Raw genomic sequence first — 18150 nt, forward strand, 5'->3', positions numbered from 1 at the left:
TTTACACTTACGATTACTTCACGGCCGAATTTGATCATGAAATGCCAAATGTGATTGGATCTCCCTAAGGGAGCATGAGATTTGGCTGCACATTCTAAATCTCGAGCTCCTCTTGGAAGGAGCACTAGATCGAATTTTTTTTTGAAAAAAAGAAAAAATTTATAAAAAAAAACACAGTTTATATAATAATAATTTTTAAAATTAATAAAGAATAAATTTATCCGAAAATATTATCATCTTATCAAATTAACGAAAATATTGACAGTTGACTAACAAAGAGACTTATGTATCTAATGAAAATATTCTTTTATGGTTGAGTATTTGTTTTAAAAATTAATAAATTCGTATGTAATCATAATTAAAAGTCGAAGAAATCATAAGATTTGACCCTTAGTTTAATTTTCTCTCATAAAAAAGATGGATCTATTAATTGGGCTGTTGGCTTTGGCTAGTTATACAAACACTTATAATATTGTATCGATGTTTGTGATTATAAATATTGTAAATAAATGTATTTTATCAGGAAAAAACAATAAAGAACATACTGAGACTGAAAGATAATTTTTAATTTATAATAAATATTATCATTATAAATGTTCAAGGTAAAGTGGAAAATTTTAAACTTCACAAACCAATTAGAGAGTTAATGTGTTTTATTTAAGTTAAACTTTTTAAATATATTAATAAAATAATACATAATTTGGGCATTCCATGGTCCAAAGTTGAAGCCCACTGCGAAGGTGGGAAGAGAGTTGTCGCAAATGGTTTGTTTCTGGAATGTCCAAAGATACTGATCGTTATCGTCATCTTCATCCTTCACCGTCCACTCAAACTCTACAATGGCAGCACACCAAAATTTTCAGACCGTGAGACTGAACTATCTTTCAATCCCTTCTGTACTACTCATTGCGAAAAAGCCAACCCAACTCAAAAGCCCCCTAGCTGAGCTCAAGCCTACACTCGTCTCTCTTCAAAACGAGGCTTCCGTTAAACCCATCACCTCCAAAACCACTACCAAGCAACACTCTTTCACTATTACTTATCTTATAAACTCATGTGGGCTGTCCTCGGAGTCTGCCATTTCAGCTTCCCAAAAGGTACGGTTTCAGTCTCCAGAAAGACCTGACTTGGTTTTAGCCCTTTTAGAAAACTACGGGTTCTCCAAAATCCAGATCTCAAATCTCATCAGGAAGCGCCCTGTGCTTCTTTTAGCTAATCCTGAGAATATCCTTTTGCCAAAGCTTGAGTTTTTTCAGTCTATAGGGCTGTCAAGTTGTGACCTTGCAAGGACTCTTTCGTCAGACCCAACCCTTTTGACAAGAAGCTTGGAGAACCAGATTATACCTTCTTATGATTTTCTGAAGAGTGTCTTGCTATCCAATGAGAAAATTGTTTCCGCTTTAAAGCGCACTACGTGGATTTTCCTAGAAGATCCTTCAAAGAATCTTATGCCCAATGTTGCTTTTTTGAGAGAATTAGGTGTGCCCCAAAAGTGTGTTGCTCTGTTGTTGACTCATTTCCCTGAGGCTGTGATGCAAAAGCATGAAGACTTTTGTGGAATTGTGAGAGAGGTTAAAGAAATTGGGTTTGAGCCACGGAAATCTATGTTTGTGTTAGCGGTGCATGCCCTTTCAGGGAAGGGCAATAAGTCAATATGGGAAAAGTGTTTTGAGGTTTACAAGAGATGGGGTTGGTCTAAGGATGATATTCTTACAGCATTTAAGAAGCACCCTCATTCTATGATGTTGTCAGAGAAGAAAATCATGAAGAGTATGGATTATTTTGTTAATAAGATGGGGTGGCCATCACGAATGATAGCTCAATGCCCTGTGGTCTTGTTTTTCAGCTTGGAGAGGAGAATAATCCCTAGGTGTTCAGTTTTTCAGATTTTGTTGTCAAAGGGATTGATAAAAGAAGATTTCAGCTTAACTACTGTATTGCTGCCTGTTGAGAAGCGCTTCTTGGAGAGATTTGTGACCAAATATCAGGAGGAGGTACCTGACTTGTTGAGTGTGTATCAAGGGAAGGTCAAATTTGAGGGAGCATGAAGTGTATCTTCACTTATCAATTGCTAGTAAATATCAGTTCATTCTCATTATATTAACTAAGCATTGGTGGTTCTGGGCACCTAAGTCTCACTGGTAGTTGCATTTCATGTATACAGTGCCTGGACCTGGAGTAGTGCATGGAATTTTGCGGTGTGTATTATAAGTTGCTTTTCATGTATATATTGGTTATTGTTGTTGTCAGATATTTTTGCAGTAAGGTAAACAAAATGGCTGTCCTAGATGCTTGTTTATTTGAATTTTTCTGGCTTCTGTCACGCAGGACGATGCCAGGAAGTTTACTCTTGAACCTGATATAAGTTTTAATGTATTGAAAGATCTCAATTAGTTTACCTTCCCTCAGAAAAGAAGAAATTCATTACTAGGGATGTGGCAAGTAAAAGTAGAAGGTTTTGAAAATTTTCATATTCTAATTCTACTCCCTGATAAGTTGCAACTAGAGCCTTGGAGAAAGATGAACAACATGTAAAAATACTAGCATTTTCAAAGAAGGTGGTGCTGGAGTTTCGGGCAATGCAACCCCTTGGGAGACACAGAGAGAAAAGGAACGAAGGTACGGCATTTTCGCCATTTTGCGGCATAGTGAGTGGCTCTGTGGCACCCCGTACTGGGTCACAGGCCCAAACAAGCCCTGAAAGTTTTAATGCTTTGTATCAAGCTTTAAGTTAAAGCCCGGCCCAACCGAATTGCTGACATTTGAAACCGTTATATAATGGCGTCAACCTCTGCAACGAAATGAGACCAACTTACGAAGAAAGGGGCTTTCATCGATTTGTGTACTTCAGACTTCACGGTCTCATCCAACTTCAACTCTGGAACTGGAACTAGACAACCATGTCTCCTTAACTTCCCCATTTCTCCCCTCTTACTCATTTCTATGATTAAATCCGAATTAGGGATTTTGCCGGTGTTTTTAGGATGGTGGGAAGAAGGAAGCCGCTGGTGCTCTCTTCCACTAAATTTCTCGTCCACTCGGTACTGAGTTCCGCGCGACTCGATGAAACCGGCCCAACCAATCTTTCTGCTGACGGCTTGCATTTAAAGGCGGGAATTCTTAGGTTTTCGAAGGACGAAAACGACATTTCTGATCCCAAGTTAGCTTCTCTCGACGATTCTGCTTTGGTGGGGCTCTCTACTTCTGTGTTGAAGAGACTGTCAATAGTATCCGGCTCGCTGGTGGGTATAAGTTTCTGTTTGGTTGCTTAGAAAATATGGGAAAAGAAAATAACTGAGCTTTTAGCTTAATTCTAGTTGCTGCCTTTGTAGCTTAGGCTTACTAGTAATTCCTATCTGGCTATGCATCAAAACCTTTTTTTTTTTAGCTCTGTTTGTTTGCTACGAAAATGCTGTACTGAAACAGAAATGAAATTTGGACTTTTTTTTTAGAAATTATTAAGGTGCATGATGTCAATTTTTTATTTGCGTTCAAGATTTCTCTTGCTTCAAAATCAAAGTCTGAATCTTGAAATTGATATGATTATCAGTAAAAAGTGGAATTAATATACAATAATTTTAATGTAATAATGATGATGATGATGATCATTGCAAAAAAAAAAAATCATGTGCTTAATAATGTTAAAATGACTGACCTCAGTTTTTTTTTTTTTCCCTTTTTGTGTTTCTTAAAAATTATAGGTGATTGTTAGAAACGTGGAGACAAAGATACAAAGAATTGCTCATGCTGTTGTTTTGGATCCTCCAAATGCCCATGTCGACACATCTCAAAGCAAAGAACTCCTATCCCATTCTCCACATGTAATGCTTAAGTTTCCTGCGTACAGTTTTCCTCAAAATGACTCTGTATTATTAGACTGTGACGTTGCCTATATATCTCCTTTATTAGCTTTTAACCTTAACCTGCACATATCATGCTTGAGATCTCTTGTCCATGAAGGGAAAGAGACTTTAGCATCTCTCTTTGAAGCTGATGTGGATGATAAGGCTGGCAGGGAAGGCACTGATACTTCTGTTGTCAGTCTGTGGTTGGAACCTTTGGGTCGACTGCCAAAATATGCATCACATTTGAGGGTTTCCTTTGTTAAGATACCAGAATGCAGTTCCCTGGAATCTTTGAGAGGAATTTCTTCTATTGAAACTGAAGATCGCCAAGAAATGATTGATTCAGCATTACACAAGTACTTTGAAGTTGATAGATATTTAGCAGGGGGAGATGTTTTCAGCATTTTCTTAAATTGGAACTGCAATTCATTCATTTGCATTCCTTGCTGTTCAAGATTGCAAAACAGGAGTAATAATATCATCTATTTCAAGGTAATAGTTTTAGTTTGTGTACATGTAACCAGTGGAACCATACACACAAGGAACGTTACAATGTTCCAGGCTGTCATCAGATGGTAATTCTTGTCTTCAGGTTGTTGCTATGGAGCCATCAGATGAAGCAGTTCTTCGAGTCAATCGTACTCAGACTGCTCTAGTTCTTGGAGGGAGTGCTCCATCTGCTGTTCCCCCTGATATGTTGATTGCTGGAACAAAAGGTTTTGTGCCTTTGCAAGGGGACACAGTGAAGATTTTAGCATCCATTCTTACACCACCTTTATGCCTCTCTCCACTTTCCTTGAACTTCAGAGTTTCAGTTTTACTACATGGTCTCCCAGGTGTGCTTGATGCTGTTTGATACATTCCTGGCTTCTAAACTGCACTGCTTCCTTAGTTCATAAATATTTATTATCGGAAAATGAAATCTTTGATTGATGACACAATTTTATGGTCCTCCTCTTTGCAACTGCTAAAACTATGCTGGCCAAACTTGTTACTAATTTGAATGACGCAACTTGGTTTTCCTAGTGACGGCAATAAGTTATAATACAAGATTGATTGCAGAGAGGAGGATTGCTTTTAGCTTTTGTATGCATGTTAATGTATAGTGTAGCTATGTCCTGATCAAGTGCTTATTGCAGGGTGCGGGAAGAGGACCGTTGTTAGATATGTTGCTAAGAGACTGGGTCTACATGTAATTGAATATAGCTGCCACAATCTGACAGCATCTTCAGAGAAGAAAACCTCTGCTGCATTGACTCAAGCTTTCAACAGTGCGCAAAGGTGAAGCAGCTGACTTCTTGGGAACATGCCCAATTGCCTATGGTTATCCTGCTGCCTATAGATGGAAAATCAAATGCATATATTTTCAAAATTTACGAAAGTGTCAATTGCGGCTCCTTGTGATAAATGTCCTATATCAGAATGTGTAATATTGCATCTCTAACATTTTATCATCATATGTATAAATATCTTAGTTTTGGAAATATTTCATGATATGTTAGCTTCTCTGACTATTCAATTAAGGTAACAGAGTAATATCACTCCTTTCAAACTTGATGCTTCTATGATGACTCATATCACGCAAAATAACTTCTCTATTTATATATTTGGTGGCAGATACTCACCAACAATACTTCTACTTCGCCATTTTGATGTTTTTCGGAATTTGGCCTCTCATGAAGGTTCCCCAAGTGATCAAATTGGGCTTTCCTCTGAAGTTGCATCAGTCATCAGAGAGTTCACTGAGCCAGATGAAGATGGTTATGCTGAAGACATATCAAATGGTGATTTTGTAAGACCCAACTAAATAGCAATATCTTTCAGTTGATTAGATTTTCAGGCATGCTTTTATTATCTTCTATTGGTTTTTGTTCTTATGATTTGTCATTTCTTATTTGATAAGATGTTTATTTTTTTTTTCACTGTCTATTTAAAGTATCCCCCCCTGTAGGTTTGTGTACTCTCTTGATTTGTCATTTCTTAATTGATGAGGTGTGCTTTATGCACTTTCCTGAGTGCCACATAGATCTGTTATATCTAGCCAGAACTTGAATTGAGGAATTGAAATCTAGGAACAGAAAATTGATTGTGAGAATTTTGCTTGCTATTCATTCTGGAACTTAGAACAATAATGCTTTAAACTTATCACTTGTATGCTGTTGATGCAGCCTGTAAGAGAAGGTTATTCCCCCCTGTAGGTTTGTGTGTTCTCATGATTTGTTATATCTTGATTGATGAGGCATGCTTTATGCACTTCCTGAGTGCGACTTAGATCTGTTATATCTAGCCAGAACTTGCATTCAGGAATTGAAATCAAGGAACAGAAAATTGATTTTGAGAATTTTGCTAGCTATGCATTGCAGAACTTAGAACAATAATGCTTTAAGCTTATCACTTGTATGCTGTTGATGCAGCCTGTAAAGGACACTGGAAATGTGGGTAGGCATCAAGTGATGTTAGTTGCAGCTGCTGATGGTTCTGAAGGTCTGGCACCAGCTATTAGGCGTTGTTTCACCCATGAAGTAAGCATGGGTCCCTTGACTGAAGAACAAAGGGCTGAAATGTTGTCCCAGTCACTGCAAGGTGTTGCTGAACTCCTTTCTAATGTAAGCAAAGAAAACATATTCCATCTCCCTTTTTTTATAACTTTGGCTGAATTTCTTTATGAATAAATTGAACCTGAGCAGGGTAAAAGGTTAATGTCTTGAATGCCTCATTGTGTAACATATTTACACCAGCACTGAACCCCAACGTTCAAATTTTATATAAAGGTTGACAAGGATGTCATAACCTGTTAAGTTTATCGAATATGGAAAAATAAATTGTAACTTGTATATGTTTTTTGGAATGAATAAATGAATAAGTAAAATCTCCACATGTGCTAAAAGCATTTGTAATTTTTTTTAATTGAGGTGATTCCTTGCAGACTTGCTTAAAGGAATTTGTGAAGGACATAGTAGGACAGACATCCGGCTTCATGCCTCGGGATTTGCATGCTTTAATTGCTGATGCTGGTGCAAACTTAGTCCCCAGGAGCAATTTTCAAACTGACGAAGCAGAATTGTCACAATCAGATGGTCCTCTTAGAGTTAAAGCAGTACAGGGTACGTCAAGCAATACTGCAGCTTATACTATGGGGAAAGAGGACTTGGCAAAAGCATTGGAACGATCGAAGAAGAGGAATGCCTCTGCATTAGGTGCTCCAAAGGTAACTTGTACAAAGCAAATATAGAACATAATGTCATGTAATTGCTAATTGTAGTAAAGATTCTTCATGTTTTACATATTTTAGTATTTTGGTGAACTCGCAGTGAAGTAATTATTTAGATTGCTGACTGTAGGACAGATTTAAACCTCAATTTATTTGCTGCAGGTTCCTAATGTGAAATGGGAAGATGTTGGTGGGCTGGAGGATGTGAAGAAATCAATTTTGGACACTGTCCAGGTAGGTTTTCCTGTATTTCTGATGACTTTTTACCAATTATAGATCATATTTATCTAAAATATGTCTTGAGCTTTTGTTTTTTGGCCAATGTCCCTTGAATTTTAAAAGCATACCATTTGTTGAATAATTTTAATCCCTCCGTTCCCCTTAGGGGGACAAAAATGCTATTTGTGATCATAGGATGTTTGTCAATTGAAAATATAAAGATTATAGGAAAAACATGGTACATTTTTGCTCATAATACACATGAAATGACATGTTTGCTAAATGGTGACAATGATTGAGTATGTCAGCCATCGATCAAATGCTAAGGAAAAGATATTTAGAATGGTTTTACAATTGCACATTATCTGGTCTCCAAACAGGTTTCTATTCAGTTTATGCATATGGGTGGTCCATTTTGCTTAATATTTTATGGAATTGGAAGCCTGCTAGTCTTGAATTCAATTACTCAATGTTATTGTTTAACTCTGCAGTTACCTCTCCTGCATAAGGATTTGTTTTCATCTGGCTTGCGCAAGCGTTCTGGTGTTCTTCTCTATGGTCCTCCTGGAACAGGGAAAGTAAGTTCTGATGGATCAAAATATTATTCTCAACCTTCCAAATTGTTATTTTAAGATACCTTCTATAACTTTTCTTTTTCCTATTTTTTTATTGTTGCTTTAAATGTCAGACTTTGTTGGCAAAAGCTGTAGCAACTGAGTGTTCCTTAAATTTCCTTAGTGTAAAAGGGCCTGAACTAATTAACATGTACATAGGAGAGTCAGAGAGGAATGTTCGAGACATTTTCCAGAAGGTAAACAAAAATAAACTTGTTTTGAGTATAAAATTCCGTTTCTTGGTAAATTGGGTTGCATACAGGCTTTTAGTGCATGTTATGCTGTAACTCCAGTGTTGTGATATTGTAAGTCTTGCAGGCTAGATCAGCGCGGCCATGTGTCATCTTCTTTGATGAACTTGATTCTCTTGCTCCTGCTCGTGGTGCTTCTGGGGATTCTGGCGGTGTTATGGACAGAGTGGTTTCTCAGGTGATGACATTATTGCTATGGCATTATTTGATCAGCTCTCTTTGCTTTCACTTGTTGTTACTAATCATGACAGTTTCCTTTTGTTTCTAGATGCTTGCAGAGATTGATGGCCTTAATGATTCTACACAGGTTGTTTATGCTACTTGTTACTAGAAATACTATATTCCACTGCTTTCTGTCCAAATAGCATTGAAACTAGTCCTCTGGCCGGTTTTCCAGGACCTATTTATTATAGGAGCAAGCAACAGACCAGATCTTATTGACCCAGCTCTTCTAAGGCCTGGCAGATTTGACAAACTGCTATATGTTGGAGTCAATTCTGATGCATCTTACAGAGAGCGGTTAGTTTATACCTTTGGCCCTTTTTTTTTCTATTCATGCTTGTATGTTATACCTACTTTTGAATTTGATTTTTGTTCTTTTATATGCCAAATTCCATTCTTGGTCCAGAGTTCTCAAAGCACTTACAAGGAAGTTTAGATTGCACGAAGATGTATCCCTTTACTCAATTGCAAAGAGATGCCCCCCAAACTTCACTGGTGCAGATATGTATGCCTTATGTGCAGATGCTTGGTTTCATGCTGCAAAGCGCAAGGTGAGTCAAGATCAGCGCTTTTCACTGAAGAAACCCAGTGAAAGTGTCATATCTTCAATGTCAATGCAATGTACATTGAGGAATTTGAGCTTATCGTGTATCAAGATACTACAAGCACTGCCAACAAACTGTTCTCTTCATTGCTTAGACTGGTTTTTTTTGTGTAGGTGTTGAGTTCAGATTCAGATTCTTCTTGCACAGGTCAAGCTGACTCCATTGTTGTACAATATGATGATTTTATGAAGGTATGATGTGCATCTTTGCTGACAAGCAGAGCTTTGGTAGAAACACGTGTGAATAAGATTTTGAATTTTGAATGGCAATTAAATAGCTGAAAGCTAATAAAGAAATGAGGTGAATAAACCATGAAGAGATGTGATTAAATTAGCACAAACTGCAACCTCATGGTTATCACTGCTTGCTAAGTTTCAGTTACTAAGATGAAAGATGCAGCTAAAGTGCACTTTAAATCACAAATCTTGCCTTAACACAAATGATTCAAAGCATGTTTTAAAGTCTAATTACTGGATGGCCATATTTACATGATTCTGCAGACATTTCAGCATTTTAATTTGATATTTACAGAAAAATAATAATAATTCTCATAGTTTTTATGAGAATGTCTTGTTTAGACTCCTTGCCTTGGACAAGCGTCAAATGTCTAAATATTAATTACTGACTGGGTGCAGGTGTTGGGAGAGCTTTCCCCATCCCTTTCCATGGCCGAGCTTAAGAAGTATGAAATGCTTCGAGATCAGTTTGAGGGGTCTTCGAGCTGAATCTGTGGTCAATTCTACAAGTATGTATTGCAAAAATACAAGCTAAAAAGAAAAAAAGCCAATAGTTTAGATCAATCTTTATGATAGATGAAACTGTATACAAAGCTGAAATTTTGTATCATTGTCAATGTTACACAGTAGAATATTCAAATAAAATGCTTGATTCTAGAGATTGGAGCATTCATTTTCTTAACAGTATTTCAGATTCCATGTTTCGCATTGCAACAATTCTTTATATATATATATATATAGGTACAACATGCTGGCTTTGTACAGTTGTAACACGGTTGTATTGTGTATGCTTGGGTTTGGCTGATGGGGTACGACAATTAAAAGTTGTCATTCCGTGAGCTCCTTCATGTGCTGTTTTAAGATTGTGCTGGAACGTTGGATTTTGGGACATCACTTTCCACTCTGATTCCTCATTGTTGTAATCTTCTCTAAACCACATCGATAAAGTTGGCGTCGAGCAGTGCGTGAATGTATTTAATTTTTTAAAAAAAATATTACAAAAAGAATATTAGGATTTTGACTCTTAAAACTATTGAATTACTTTCTTTTTTAATAGAAAATAGAGGTATTTTTAAAAATAACCTTAAAGATAAGATGTTTTCAAAAATAATTTTTTTTATAATTTTAATTATTTTTAATCAAGTTGAACAAAATTACTTTTACTAAAATTACACACTATGATGTTACAAGTCATGTACAAAAATATGTTACACGTCACGTACAAAAATATGTTACATATCATGATTAAGTTGTTACACGTCATGTGCAAAAACATGTGACACGCCATGGTTAGGCTGTTATACACTATGTATAAAAATATGTAACATGCTATGTACAGAAACATGTGACACGTTATGATTAAGTTGTTACACGTCATGTTGAAAAAATACTGTTGTCACATGCCATGTACAAAAACATATTACACGTCATGTTGAAAAAAAATACTATTGTTACACGCCATGATTAGCTTGTTACACGTCATGTGCAAAAACATGTGACACGTCATGGTTAGGTTGTTATGTATAAAAACATGTGACACTCCATTGTTAGGTTGTTATATGTCATGTTGAAAAAATACCGTCGTTACACGCCATGTAAAAAAATATATTACAAGTCATGGTTCAAAAAGGTTGTTTCACATCATGTTGAAAAAAAATACAGTTGTTACACGGCATGTTGAAAAAATATTATTATTACACGTCATATTTAAAAACATTTTGTTACACTTTAATATCTAAAATATTGTTGTTACTTACGAATCAAAATTTCAAATTCTCTCAACTCTCTACATTTCTTTTTTTTTTTTTACAATTTGACACTGATTAAAATGTTTCTAACATATTTTCATAAATCAAAACATAAATTTTCTTATCTAAAACATCTATTTTAACTAAAAAAAAAAAAAAAATTTATTTGAAAACCTAGGTTTATAAATTTCAATTTTTTGAGTTTATTGGTATCTAGGTACTGAATTGATTTAATTGAAAGCTATTTCAAACATCTATGACAATTTCTACCGTTTTAGTTTTACCCAAAATACCTAAAAATCAAATTTTCCCAATAGTTATCCACCCAAGCACATCAAAACTATTGTTTGGTGTCTTGAAAGTGAAAGAAAGAGAAGTTTGAAAATATGAGAGAGAGAAATCGGAAGCATAGCAGACGACTGCTAAAGAGATAAATCGATAAAATTTGAGAGATTAAGATGGTGAGAGAGAAATCAGAAACACAAATTGGAAGAAATTGTGATGAATGGTTTAATTTATTTAAAATATTTTTAAGTGTATTTTTATCAAGTCATGGCTAAATATGGTTAAAAACAGTTAAACTTATTTAGATGGTTATTTTTAAAATGTCTTTATCAAGAAAGACTATTTCTCATAATTACCTTAAAAAGAGAGAGAATATATGAGATGTACGGGACCCACTCCCTTTCAATATCTTTCCTATCATTAAAAAAGAAAGAAAGATATGTATAAAGTTTAAGGATGAAGCAAATAATTGCCAACTTCCTAGTTATAATTGTGATTCTTATTTTCCTAGTTCCAACATACTTATAATATATTCTGTCTGTTAGGACGAGTTATCCCAACCAAACTGGCAGTTGACAACCTCCAAAATTCAATTTAAATTTCATAATTTTACGAGGACTTGATTGAAACCTTTGCCTTAAATTTTTGTTGCACATTTAAAAGCGAAAAGATATTCCAAGTTTGTTGGAAGAAAAGGCATAATTTTGCATGCGCTTTGATCTTAAGATATAAACTTAAAATCAATATGGTAGTAGAAAGCAATTGGCAAAATACTAGATTAATCCCAACAGAGGGGCACAAATCGGAGCATATCCATTGATCCGGAAGGTATCCAAGAGGCTAACAACACCCTTTTGTGGATTTGATTTGGGTTTCTGCCACGTGGCACAGTCGTGTTAATTTAGTGTATCATAAGTCTTTAATTTCTTGAGAATTTTCAAAGCATTTTAAATAGTTTTGAAGCATGAGGTACAAATAGACTTACAAAATTATGATCAACGTACTTATCAAGTTTTTGTATTTATGTATTTTGTTTAATTTAATTTTTATATTTAAAATTAAAGCACTTTAATCTATTGATTTTGAAAATTGTTTCAATTTAATTTCTCCTACTAACAACATTCAATTTTACCGTTAAAAAAATGAGATCAGCGTTGACATCAGTATTAGCGTGACATATTTTGATGGCGTGGTATGCCACGTGACACCAACTTGATGACTTGGTAGTGCCAAGTGGCTCTAATACGATGATGTGGTAATGCTGATATGTCATAGGGATTAAATTAAATAAAAATATATAATCTAGGAACTCAATTGAATAAAATTGAGACATTGAGATACTAAATTGAAAAAAAAATTTAAAAATATAAATCTTTAAATAGATTATAAATATATTTATTGATAAACTAAATATTTAAGTGTAAAAATTTTATGATGTTAACAAATATATATAAATATTTTCATACTTGATTATTTGATTATAAAATATGTACATTAATTTATCTTCTCTGTAAAAATTAAGTTTGAATTCTCTTTCTATAAAAAAAAATGAAAAAAAATTTCTTATCTAAAGTCAAATTTAAATAAATAACTTGTATTATGTTGAAATAAAATAATATAAAAAACTAAACAAAATTTTTTTCTATTTGTAATAGCATAAAAATTTGAAATTTATTAGACTTAGTTTTTAACTTGAGTTAAACTCAAATAAGCAACATAAGTTGATTTAGTTACAACTTTCACAATTTTTAAACATCCATTCTTTTGAAATTATTTAACTCTTATCCAATTTACTTTATATTTAAATTTACTCAAAATTTATTATAAAACGATTTTATTTAAGTTCAAATACTACAATCAAATTATGTTAAATTTAAATTTATATTATTAATTTAGATCTATCAAAAATTTGTAAATACAAAATAAAATTGTATAAATATTTATAATTATATTTAACTCTATCAACCATAAATGCAGTATTTAATCTAATAAATTTTAACCCAAATAATATAACTTGAAATATTAAACAAAATAAAAATATAAATAAATAAATAAATAATTGAAAAGGTTAAGTAATTCAGATTCTATGGTTGTAATAAGAAGTTTGTTATGTCCAAATTAAACAAGTCACAACGAATAATTATTTTTATAATTAACGCTAGCTCTATATCTCCTTTCTTTATCTAACATAATGCAAGTTATTATTTAAATTTGAATTTAGGTATGAAGTTTTTTTCAATTTTTTTTTTTATAAAAGGAGAATTTAAACTTAATTTTTACAAAGAAAATAAATTAATGTACATATTCTACAATCAAATAATTAAGTATGAAAATATTTATATATATATTTTAATACCAAAAATCTTTTACACTTAAATATTTAGTTTATTAATAAGTATATTTACCATCTACTTAATTTAGTCATTGTACAATCAATTTAGTCATTGTACTATATATATATTTTTAATTTAATCTCTATAGCGTGACATAAAAATTCTTTTTTTGAAAATTTTTTTATTTGTCACGTGGCATTGACACGTCAACATGTCAGTACCACATCATCACATTAGTGTCACGTGGCATTATCACGTCATCAAGTTGGTACCACGTGACATGTCACGTTATCAAAATATATCACATCAGCATTGATGTTAATATTGACGTCATCATTTTAACGGTCAAATTAAATGCTGTTAGTAAGAGAGACTAAATTAGAGTAATTTTTCAAATTAAAAGATTAAATTATTTCGATTTTGAGTACAATGATTAAATTAAATAAAATATATGAATACAAAGACTTAGTGGATATTTTGATCAAAAATATTAGTTTCTTGAGTTTGAGATTATCCTGGACATCGCTTGACAAATTATTATTATTATTATTATTATTACGAGTATGAATCCGGAAGCAATATACAAGAAAGAAAGCTTACCCCACACCGTCTCTACTCTAGCGGTGGGTCCTTCAATTTCTTTTCGTGTTTCATGATTGAGATGTTTTCAATTTCCCACCTTAACATTACAACACCTTTTTTCATTTTAATCTGAAAGTTCATCTCACCCTTTACTGTTTATCATAACATCACTCGCACAAGACAAAAGTTCGTACGTATGTTCTATGACCACTATCTCTGTTAGTGAGGCAACAATCAAAAATTTTTTTCTTTGCTTTTCATAATTTATTTCCAAGCTCTTACATGTAGAAAGAGATGATTAGCAAAATGCACTAAATGAAAGACATTTGACAAAATTCATCTAAAACTACAGGGAGATAAAGTTAAAATCTAAATGTTCCTAATAGTATCTTAAAACAATATTTATTTTAAATTATAGTATTTTTTTTAAATGCATTATGGTTTAAAAAGTTTCAAAATTATTTATGAAAATTAAAATAATTTTTTATCTTTTTACATTGAATCAAATAAATATTTATGATTAACTGTCATTAATCAAAATATTATTTATTATTTTTTTACTCACATGATACTTATGTTCTATTAAATTAAATGATAAAAATGATACGTTGTCATATCATCATTTACTATAACATATCAATATATTATGTCAGTATTATATAATATAAAATGATATATAACGTTTTAACAAATATAGTTAATTAACAGTTAGTTATAATAAAAATTTATTTAATTTAAAATAAAATTATAAGATTTTGATTGAATAATAAAAAAATAAAAATTTATTTAAAATTTTTGGTAAGTACACGTGAAATGAAATGAATTGAAAATAGTTATATTACTAGTCTTTATTTATTTTGTAAGTACAGCTAGAAAATTCTGCACGTCAAAAGCCAGCTAAGTTGACATTTTCTCAACGAGTCAAACAAAGCCACCTTCCACCTTCCAGTTCCAGACTCCAGTGAAAGTCTTTTAGCCGCTGTTGCCAGCCGCTTCCCCCCCACGTGGTTAATGTCTACACGCTGTCTCCTTCTCATGTGTAATTTTTTACTTTGCCTAGTTAGAACACCGATTGACCAAGCCATATTGTATTAGCCTAATAACAATTTCACCTACACCAATAATGGGTCAAAAATAAATCATGGTAGATAAAATTTACGATGAAAAATCAACTATTAAATAAGTTATTTTCTGACGTATCAGATAGTGTTAAAACATATAACTGTAAAATAAGAAAAAGGTTTCAAGACATGTATCAATATTAGTGCCTTTTAAGATTTTATTCACTTTCACTTATAATGTAAAAATAAGATATTGACATATAAATTTTAAAAATACAATAAAATCTAGTGATTGACTACATTGAGTATTCATCAAAATATGACACTACAAAATTTTTATGCAATAAAGCACTATAAAAACAATATAAGAAGACGAGATGAAGAAACTAGAGAGAATGATTGTAATTTTGATTAACAATAATTGATCAATTATTAATTATAAAGATTTTATTTTACTTAAAATAAAATACAACAACTTGATTAAATATAATAAAAAATAAAAATTTATTTAATTTTTTAAATAATTTAAATACCTTTTTAAATATTATATATATATTTTTTAAGAAAATGACAAAAATAACCACATGTATCATATTAAAGTGTCACAGCTTGTTTTATTTTTTTAATTTAAAAGCAGGAAAACCATGGTCATGGATTTCAATGGGTTGAAGTTCAATTGACATAAAATCCTAGTGAAGATGCAACTTTCACTTATTCCATCCAATTTACTATGTAGAATGTGGATTATGATCAAAGCTGGTTGACTCAAGTAGCTTGAGAATATCGGATAAGCTTGAAAGGTGAAACATTCTAATATTATCCATCCACAAACATCTTTATGTCCTCTCTCAAAGCATCGAAATGAAAACAAAAAACCATTTACTTTATCACTTTTTAATAATCATGTGTTTTCTATTTAAAATTCAAATGGCTTCAACCCTTCTCTCTTTTCTCACTTTATCTAAGCATCAGTTTCCAGTTTTAAGTTCAAATCAAAGTAATAATAATAAAAAAAAGCAATAATGATGGTCTTAAAAGTAGGACAAATATTATTGTTCAAAACTTGGAAGATGACGGAAAAAAAAAATAGAAGAATTGAGGGTCCCAGGGTTTGGCCACGAGAACCACACAGGCATAAGGGCAAAATTGTCAATACAGATTGCTTTCGGGTCAACTCGACTTCTGAAGTGCGAACCGTGGGGTAACATCAATTTCGTCAAAATTTCCAAAATAGAGAAGAAAATGAAATGAAATACGTAAAAGGAAAAGAAATTATCCAGAAATTATATATATATATATCTATATAAAGTTTCCAAGGAGGAAAGAGAAAAAAAATAGTAGTAATGTTTTGTGACATGCTGGATTTAGCCGCCTGACACACATGCGGCCAAGCAGTCATCGAAACCCACGCGCTTCCGGAAAAGCGTTTTCCCAGCTCCTTTTCCACAGCATGGGTTAATCGGCTATTAATGAATTGGATTTTAATTGTAAATATTTTTAGGCATGTTTTTAATCATTCATTAATTTGAAAGGTGCTATAGTGAAAGTAAATCATTCTATTACAACATTTAAGTGAGTCAAGGATTCATCATTAGATATATATTTGTCTAAAAGTTAGCAACAATTTAAACTTGCCATTCTTCAAAAAAAAAAAAGGAAGAGTTTAACTTGCCTTCAAAAAATTGTTTTTACATTATATGCAACGTATTATTTTAATTCTCATAATTTTCATTAATATTATGAATATAAAATTATTGACTTAATTAAGATAGAAGTTTAAACATAGGTTAAAGCAAAATCCTTGATTATCAAACTATGACAAATAGAGGGATAAAAATAAAAAAATTTCATTAAAAATTTTCAAGTGCAATCTTAAAGATCTATTTGGTTTGATTAGAGTTTTTGTAGTAAGAAGTATGGTTCAAGTAGAGATGCTTAAAATTACTATAAAAAGAAACTAAAATAGCATTAGGTAAATTGAATGTAAAAGTATTATTGAACATAAAAAATATTTAATAATATGTTAATTTATTTTTAATAACTAAAAATAAAAGAGCTCAACTTTGTTCAACAAAATCCTAAATATGAGGATGAAAGAAAAAATAAAACAGAATAAAATAAAATTTATTAATTAAAAATAATAAAATAAATTAAATCAAGAGAAAAAAAATTAACATAATTTTTCTTGTAATTTATGAGTTATTGATGGCCAAAGTAAGTAGTCAAAGAAGTCTTATTAAACATTATTAGCAGACATTAATATTTGTTTGAAAAAATTTTGATTTCTCATGTAAAATAAAAATTTTAATAACCAAACATTTTACTTTTTTTTTGTGAAGTGAAAAAAAATTATTTGATAAGTTAAATCAAACAGGCACTTATGAATAATAATAATTAAAAACTTAATGATAAGATTAAAAAAAATTATCATTTATATGCATATATTGATAGACAATATATCATGTGCAAAAATATCCATACACTAATAGAAACCATTATATGATTTGGATATGAGAATCTCATACATAAATTCATATATGGTATTGTTATTAAAGTAGTCTATCACGTAATAAATTTCAAATTCAATCATAAGATCACGTTTAGATTGAATAAAAAATGTATTAAATAATATTTTACTTTTTATTTAATATGTTTATTTGAAAAAGAAAGAAATATCTGAATTAACTTGGACCATAAGGAATAAACTTGATCAAGAACTGAAAAAAAGAAAGGCAATTATTATGAATGATTATAAACCTTTTTTTCCGATACAAGGATTTTGTGACGCACTTTCCCTTTATTTGAACTTTTGCTACTCAATTCCGATAGCTTCTGCGACAAGTTTATTTTCCACGCGCTAAAACGGCGCTGGCATCAATCACCATATGTTTATTCTTCGGACAAGACGCTTGAGTAAAAACGAAAAAACAAAGGGACC

At 32.0% G+C, this 18150-nt stretch overlaps 2 protein-coding genes across 6 annotated transcripts; both read left to right on the forward strand.

Moving 5' to 3' along the window:
• Positions 1–710: 710 nt before the first annotated feature.
• LOC18613496 (Mitochondrial transcription termination factor family protein) lies at positions 711–2249 on the forward strand. Its single transcript, XM_007050759.3, has one exon. The coding sequence runs from the start codon at positions 840–842 to the stop codon at positions 2046–2048; it is 1209 nt and encodes a 402-aa protein (XP_007050821.3). The 5' UTR covers positions 711–839; the 3' UTR covers positions 2049–2249.
• Positions 2250–2433: 184 nt separating this feature from the next.
• Positions 2434–9862, forward strand: PEX6 (peroxin 6). Of its 5 annotated transcripts, none has more exons than XM_018128261.2 (16): positions 2434–3242; positions 3702–4337; positions 4438–4681; positions 4985–5126; positions 5463–5637; positions 6260–6451; positions 6772–7053; positions 7219–7290; positions 7767–7853; positions 7964–8086; positions 8208–8318; positions 8409–8447; positions 8538–8659; positions 8769–8913; positions 9081–9158; positions 9603–9862. In XM_018128261.2, the coding sequence occupies exons 1-16, from the start codon at positions 2985–2987 to the stop codon at positions 9690–9692; spliced, it is 2796 nt and encodes a 931-aa protein (XP_017983750.2). In that variant the 5' UTR covers positions 2434–2984; the 3' UTR covers positions 9693–9862. The 5 variants fall into 5 exon arrangements, 3 of the variants coding, with proteins under 3 accessions (XP_017983750.2, XP_017983752.2, XP_088662925.1); XM_088806799.1 differs by lacking the exon at positions 2434–3242 and having other exon boundaries at positions 3707–3821; positions 4016–4337; XM_018128263.2 differs by lacking the exon at positions 7964–8086.
• Positions 9863–18150: the final 8288 nt, after the last annotated feature.

This window comes from Theobroma cacao, chromosome 1, assembly GCF_053813885.1.
Source record: "Theobroma cacao isolate CCN51 chromosome 1, ASM5381388v1, whole genome shotgun sequence".
NCBI classification, from domain to species: Eukaryota; Viridiplantae; Streptophyta; class Magnoliopsida; order Malvales; family Malvaceae; genus Theobroma; species Theobroma cacao.

Coding starts and splice junctions, on each gene's coding strand:
- LOC18613496 (XM_007050759.3), top strand. CDS start 840: ATGGCAGCACACCAAAATTTTCAGACCGTGAGACTGAACTATCTTTCA.
- PEX6 (XM_018128261.2), top strand. CDS start 2,985: ATGGTGGGAAGAAGGAAGCCGCTGGTGCTCTCTTCCACTAAATTTCTC. Junction 3,243..3,701: donor CAATAGTATCCGGCTCGCTG/GTGGGTATAAGT, acceptor TAAAAATTATAG/GTGATTGTTAGAAACGTGGA. Junction 7,854..7,963: donor GTCCTCCTGGAACAGGGAAA/GTAAGTTCTGAT, acceptor TTTAAATGTCAG/ACTTTGTTGGCAAAAGCTGT.